Raw genomic sequence first — 7,258 nt, 5'->3', positions numbered from 1 at the left:
ACCCCACGTCAATCCCCTCAGTCTGAATGGTGACAGAGATCGGACGAAAGGCCTCGACCTGAAACTTTAACTCCCTTTCTCCACAGATGCTGCCTGTCCTGCTGCGTATTTCCAGCCTTTTCTGTTTTCATAACACAGCCTCCTACTGCCCTCTGGTGGCGAGCACTTATAAACCTTTTCAAACTAAGTTCAGAGAAAGCAGGCTGCTCAGGGTAACGTGCACTGCTTAAAGAAAGAAGTGGCTGATGTTAAAATCCAACATTAGAAAATGACAGATTTTGCTTCGGTCTTCACACCTGACCGCCTTGAGGACCGGTTCAGCTGACAGAGCTTCTGATCTGTAAAGCGGCGGGAGTTTCCAGACGAGGATTTAACTGGCCTCACCAGTGTCAGCCTGAGGACACAGTCATAAACTGCAGTGTCGGTCAGCTGCAGACCTGCGATGGTTAAACTGGTGAACTTTCCCAAACTGTTGGGAAAGCTGTTGTGCAGAAAAGGGGGGTTTGGCAAAAATCTGCTTTATCTTCAGAACCACTTGTGTATTTCATCAAAATAAATTCAGGCTGTGCGCCAGGTTGTTGCGGTACCAGTACTAATTGTAGCTGCCGCCCCATTATAGCTACAGTTTAAAGTCACCGCTTCTCCTGCTGCCTTAACACCTGAGGACAGTGGCTGAGTGACAGCGGCTGAGTGCCAGGACCTCCATAACTCAGATCCGGAAAACATGTTCAAACAGGAAAGGATCAAAGGCACGGATGGTTAAAGTTCAGATTCAAAACTTGCCGGCAAAGGGAGTGAATATGCATTGAGTTTGATCAACTTTAATCGATAGCATCATCCTTTGACAAACAATCATGTGTAGGTTACAGCAGTCAGCGGGAAAATGGATTTTTACTGGGAAAATACTTACTGACAAGTTGATATTGTTATGAGGAATAGTGAGACTCTGCTCTACATGATGCTCCCTGAATCTATAAGCCTGCAATGCGGAAAATCCTGTGTCGGAGCAGAATTTCAGATTCCGCGCCACTGCACTGCTGATCCAACCAGTGCCAGTCAGGGAATAGCGGCAGCGATCTCGCCAGTAGCACAGGCCAGGTAAAGGCGGCTCAGAGCGAGAGCTGCAAATGGAAGCTGTGGGAGGGCCTGCTACAGGCAGTGTTATCATATGTAGATACGTCTGTGAGGGATTGTCGCGCTGCGGTCACTTTCCATCACAGCGATACCTCCCCCTTCTCTTTGAAAGTATCCACCCAAGGCAACAGAACCCAGTCCTTGTGACCCGCTACTGGAGCATGTGTAAGTGATTCAGTCAGCACGCTAGCGCAGTGCCTGACGACAATGAAATCTGGATAATTATCAGATAATTCATATATTGAAAGCATAGCCAGCAATATTACTTCAAATTGAACTGTTCAGTCAAACTGGGGACACGGGTTCAAAGTATAAAAGGGAATTGTAGGACAAAATCGAGAAATTCTTCTTACACATAGAAAGTGATAATGTGCGTTTAAAAAAATCCGAATAGTATGGAAGAGAAATAAACCCTTGACAATTTTAATAAAATGCTTGAAGCCCGATCTCGGGACGAAGTTAGGACATCTCCAGCTGGTTGAGACAAAATAGGCCGAATTATCTCCATCATTCCAAATGATTTTATGAATCGAAACAAGGCGGGAACTGTGCCTAGTTTAAGATATGTGGAAATCGTCAGCAGATAAGTAGCGTATTTGGAGAGAGAAACAGAGTTAACGTTTCAAGTAAGTAAACTTTCATCAGAACTGGAAAAAAAATACAGATGTAACTGGATTTAAGCAAGTGCAGAAGAAGGTAAAGGTGGGGAGGGGGCAAATAACAAGAGGGAAGGTCTGTCATAGGGTGGAAGGTAGGAGACATTGAATAACAAAAGGGATGTTGGTATAAGGGGAAAGGTGTGGTAACAGGACTAGTAGAGAAACAAAAGGTGGGTCTAGAGGAGGGATACATGTGAAAAGTAGAATGATCACTTCCAGCTGCCGTCCAAAATCAAAAAAAAAAGAAAAGAAGTGGGGCCAGAGGTTGTGATCTGAAATTGTTGAACTCAATGTTGAGTCTGGAAGGCTAAGTGCTGTAAAGCTGCGCCTTGTAGTTCCGGGTAGTAGCCACCAGTGGGCAGTGAGAGATGGTGTTGGTTTCAGTGTTGGGGCGAGTTGCGGACTCGCCTGCTCTATTTGGGATATCCCGTTCTCGCCAGTGACCATTGTTAATACAAGACAAGCATGCAACACTCTTAAAAGCTTTATTTTCCGATCCAGTCTTCTTAAATCAAAATAGCCACATGAGAATTAAAAAGGTGAATGTCCAAATTAGATGCATCGTACTTCAGGATATTGATTTTTGAAATCAGAGTAATATCAATTGTCTGGAAATCCATCTGTGTCGTTGTTCAATTCAGCAATCGATGCTTTAATTTACCAGCGACCGGCCACGGCGGCCTCCGATTTGTTCTTCAGCATGGAATAATCAGAGGGCTGGCGTGTTTCTCGCTCGATATTCGCATTCGTTGGATTTTGTAAAAGTCTAAAGCGATTGGTGTCTATTCACTCTGGTGGGGGAATCGTGTCCTTGCAATGGGTCCGAAGCAATCATTTCACTCTCTGGGACTCGGTGTTAAAATTCTGCCCAGACAAGGGAATAGAGGCCTTCGTTTCTGGTGAGGCGTGTTTCAGGCAAGTGAGCTGTCAAGACATCCGGGGCTACAGAACACAAGTGAAAGAAGAACATTAACGGTAGCCTTGATTTTTTTTAACTACCGTATATGAGAATATACAAAACATTATGGTGGATGAAACTTAATCCAGAGAAGTGTAAAAGATTTTCAAATTGACAGGGACAAACGGATTTATCGTTTGTGGGCACCGTTTGTTTAATTTCAGCATTTATCTGTACAGGACCCGACAATACATGTGCGAGGAAATTACTTCAATAATATTGTCCCTGTTGGAAATTACAGAACTCCGCCTCTCTACAGGAACCGTGTTACTCCCAGGCTTGCGAAAGCGTTTGCAGAGTTATATTCTTAGCTACAAATCTCTTCAACTCTGAGCCGAGATTAATCTATGGGGGGGGGGGGGGGGGGGGTGAAAGCGGATGGTAGTTAATTTCACAAAATCCCAACACATTCCCAATTTTAATCAGAAATAAAAATTTATTTTTTATTTCGAAACTGCAAACTTGAGGTAACAGGGTTGTTTACAGTTTACATAATGTTTGAAATGTTAAATAATAAGTGGAGGAGAGAATATTACTGAGCATCAAGTTGAGAGGTGAGAATGAAGTTTTTGTGAATTTATACTGAAAGCAATGTCCAGTTTGTAATGGTTGATGGAGTGTTTGGGGAAAACGGAGTTCCCGTGCCACTTGGGAACTCACTGAATTCTCAAATTACCTCTGTCTGTATGAATATTTATGCCACAAACTGATTATTATTACTATTAGCATTATACACTTTAATTCAGATAACTATATACACGGAATTATTTTATTTTAATAGTCAAGAAATAAATGCTGAAGGAAGCGCGTTCAAATCAATATGAAACATTGCAGATTCCAACTCCTAGGTACTGCAACACGTACAAAGGGTGTAGATTTTCTCCTGATTCCCGCCTGTCTAATAAATGGTGGGATATTTTAAACGTAACTTCTACCATTTAAAACTTGTCTCTGAACTGCGATTCGTATATTTTATCTACCTTAACTGCTACTATTATTGGATCACTAATTTTCTTTCTTTTACTTTGTGTGGGGAACGAGTTGAAAAGAGATTCTGAGACAAGTTAGGTTTTCTAAACTGATCTGAGCTTACTATTAGATATCAGACTAGAAGGGTCAACTATTGAGAACATTGTTAGTTTCCGTGGAACTCTATACCAGACATCATGTGCTCCCCATGTTCCTTACTGATAATATTGGTCTTACTGAAGAAATATAGCTCGGGGAAGGGAGATGGGCCTCCAGATGTGCCACACAGGTTCACTGTTGTTTTGCACAAAGGAAACTAAACGGTCCCTTTAAATATTGCTGGTGTCCTTCTCTCCGACACGGCCCTGTATTTCTGTGCCTGGAGCCCATACTGTTGCAGAGATATAGCGGATCCCGGACAAGAATTCACATTGAGAGTTCCAGATGGAGCTCACCAGAGGGCGCTCTCACACTGATAAACTGAAGCAATAATTCAGCCTCCTCAGTGAGAATCACAGTAACCTTACTAAAAGATCATAACAAAACTGAGTACATTTCTGGTCGCCACACTAGAGGAAGGATGTGATTGCACTGGAGAGGGTGCAGAGGAGATTCACCAGACTGTTGCCTGGATGGAGCATTTCAGCTATGAAGAGAGACTGGAGAGGCTAGGGTTGTTTTCCCTAAAGCAGAGAAGGCTGAGGGGGGGACCTGACTGAGGTATACAAAATTATGAGGGGCATAGATAGGTTAGATAAGAAGAAACTTTTTCCCTTAGTGGAGGTGTCAATAACCAGGGGGCATAGATTTAAGTTAAGGGACAGGAGGTTTAGAAGGGATTTGAGGAAAAACGTTTTCACCTAGAGGATGGTTGGAATCTGGAACACACTGTCTGAAGAGGTGGTAGAGGCAGGAACCCTCACATTTCAGAAGTATTTAGATGAGCACGTGAAACGCCATAGCATACAAGGCTACGGGCCAAGTGCTGGAAAATGAGATGAGAACAGATAGGTGCTTGATGGCTGGCACGGACACGATGGGCCAAAGGACCTGTTTCTGTGCTCTATAACTCTATGACGCTATGACTCTAGCTGGCACAATGTGCCGCAGAAATCCAGCAACTTATCTCTCTGTCTTAAAGGTACACTGTTTTTAAGAGACTTAAAGGCACACTGTTTTAATCTGAGGAGAAAATAAATATGATTCTGTGACAATATATTTATCTCATTAGTAGTTAAGACTTATTATTTCTTTTCAAATAAATAGTTAATGTCGTTGTTGTTTAAAGAAACCTGGTTTGGTGTGCTTTATTCTGGGGGACATATAGAGTATCGAATTTGGTTATTCTTTGATAGGTGGGAAACTTTCTTGATATGCTGTGACCTGTGAAGTGATGGGACTGAATTAACAGTGCATTACTCCCGCCTTGGTCATAACAACAGCAAATGTACCAGTCTTTTGAAATTGTTATAATTTCAGTTTGGATCTGTATTTTCATCGCTGCACTTCTCGTGAGTGTGATAACATGGTTCAGTCCTGGATGTGATTAACAGCAGAATCCAATCACTGTAGTTATCTGTGAAGTCGCTCGTGTGTCAGCAGGTGGCATGAATGAGCAAATCTCTTCCCACACATGAAGCAGATGAACGGCTTCTCTCCACTGTGAACTCGCTGGTGTGTCAGCAGGTTGGATGTAGAGTGAATGCCTTCCCACACACAGAGCAGGTGAACGGCTTCTCCCCAGTGTGAAGTCAGTGGTGTGTCAGCAGGGTGGATGAACAAGCAAATCCCTTCCCACAAAAGCAGATGAACGGCCTCTCCCCAGTGTGAATTCGCTGGTGTACAGTGAGGTCGCTTGATCGCTTGAATCCAGTTCCACATTGAGAGCACCTGAATGGTGTCTCGTCAGAGTGAACACGTTGATGGGACCTCAATTGAGCAGAACGTTTATAGCAATTTCCACAGTCTGAAAAGTTAAAAGTTTCTTCCCAGTGTGAACTCGCCGGTGCTTCCAGAGGTTGGATGACTCAGCGAATACCTTCCCACACACAGAGCAGGTAAAGAGCTTCTCCAGGTTATGACTGCGTGGATGAGTTTCCAGCTCAACTGGATAATTGAATCCCTTTCCACAGCCCCCATAGTTACACGGTTCCTCCCTGGTGTGACTGTGTTTGTGTCTCAACAGGCCACATGATCGGCTGAAACCTCGTCCACACACTGAACACGTGTATGGTTTGTCTCCATTGTGATCGGTACTTTTTCCTGCCATGCTCAATATCCGATGATATTCAGGTTATGATAATTTGGGCGACTCCATCAGATCATGATGTGATGTTTGGTTTGAATTTGCCAGCTGCAAATCCTCCCCTTCTAATACCCTGTGAAACAGATTTAAAACATGAGAAAGGGAGTGTGAGAGAAACATACAAAAACACAAAGGCAGATTGTGGAAGTGAGCTGAATGAATCTGGTAATTTATGGGGCTGGCCCCAGGAAAATGTGACCATGGAAGCTGCTGGATTGTCGTAAAAAGCCAACCAGTTCATTAATGTCCTTCAGGGAAGGGAACCTGCCAACCGGTCTGGACCTACACAAGACTCTGCCCTCCATGGGAGGAGAGAGAGGGAGACGGGAGAGGGAGAGAGAGAGAGACAGAGAGAGGAGGAGATGTGGGAGGGGCAAAGAGCGAAGAAGAGGGATTTTATGTATCTAAAACTCGACCAGAGCATTGCAGAGCCTACCAAACCCTCAACTTCCACCATCTAGAAGGATTAGGACAGCAGGTGTATGTAAACACCATCACCTCCAAATTCCCCTCCAAGTCACACATCGTCCTGACTTGTCTGATATCCAGTACTGGATGAACAGAAATTTCCTCCAATCGAACATCGCGAAGAGTGAAGCTATCATCTTCGGTCCGTGCCACAAATTACATTGCCTAGCCACCGACTCCATCCCTTTCCTGGCAACTGTCTGAGGCTAAACCAAACCACTCATAACCTGGATTAGAGCATGGCGTCCCGAACCTGACGGGACCTGATGACATGTGTCGGGTTCGGGTTGGGTCGCACTTCCAGGTCCAGCATTCGGGCTCGGGCTCGGGTCGGACAAGCTCTATCACCACCTCAGGTAAGTGGCTCCAATGTTAATGTACTTTTTGGACTTGAGGTCCGGCCCAGGAAAAAAATGAAAGGACTCGGGCGGGTCGGGCTCGGGTCAGGTTTCATTTGCAGACCCAAGCCGACCTTTAACCTGGGTGTCATATCTGACCCCAAGGTGAGCTTCTGACTGTATATTGGCGCCATCATTCATAACGCCTATTTTCACCTCAGTAACAGAAGAACTTAAGCAATAGGAGCCAATGTAGGCCATTCGGCCCCTCGTGCTTGCTCTGCCATTCAATATGATCATGGCTGATCTGATTGTGGCCTTGACTCCACTTTCCTGCCTGCCTCCCCCTTTACGCTTGTCAACTAAAATCTGACCCACTCAACCTTGAATATATTCAATGATCCAGCCTCTACAGCTTGCTGGGAAA

At 44.4% G+C, this 7,258-nt stretch overlaps 1 protein-coding gene across 1 annotated transcript; it reads right to left on the bottom strand.

The window, feature by feature from the left end:
• Positions 1-5,292: 5,292 nt before the first annotated feature.
• Positions 5,293-5,989, bottom strand: LOC137348637 (zinc finger protein 664-like). Its single transcript, XM_068013908.1, has 3 exons — positions 5,666-5,989; positions 5,519-5,582; positions 5,293-5,426 (listed from the first exon to the last, which is right to left on the bottom strand). The coding sequence occupies exons 1-3, from the start codon at positions 5,987-5,989 to the stop codon at positions 5,293-5,295; spliced, it is 522 nt and encodes a 173-aa protein (XP_067870009.1).
• Positions 5,990-7,258: the final 1,269 nt, after the last annotated feature.

This window comes from Heterodontus francisci, chromosome 34, assembly GCF_036365525.1.
Source record: "Heterodontus francisci isolate sHetFra1 chromosome 34, sHetFra1.hap1, whole genome shotgun sequence".
NCBI lineage: Eukaryota > Metazoa > Chordata > Chondrichthyes > Heterodontiformes > Heterodontidae > Heterodontus > Heterodontus francisci.
This window is presented reverse-complemented; position numbering and strand designations above follow the sequence as displayed.

What these genes read in the sequence shown, in the direction of transcription:
- LOC137348637 (XM_068013908.1), bottom strand. Translation starts at nt 5,989, where the DNA reads ATGGCAGGAAAAAGTACCGATCACAATGGAGACAAACCATACACGTGT. An exon ending in CTGTGGAAATTGCTATAAAC is followed by an intron (nt 5,583 to 5,665) that starts GTTCTGCTCAAT and finishes ACTGGATTCAAG; the next exon opens with CGATCAAGCGACCTCACTGT. An exon ending in GAGGCCGTTCATCTGCTTTT is followed by an intron (nt 5,427 to 5,518) that starts GTGGGAAGGGAT and finishes GTGTGTGGGAAG; the next exon opens with GCATTCACTCTACATCCAAC.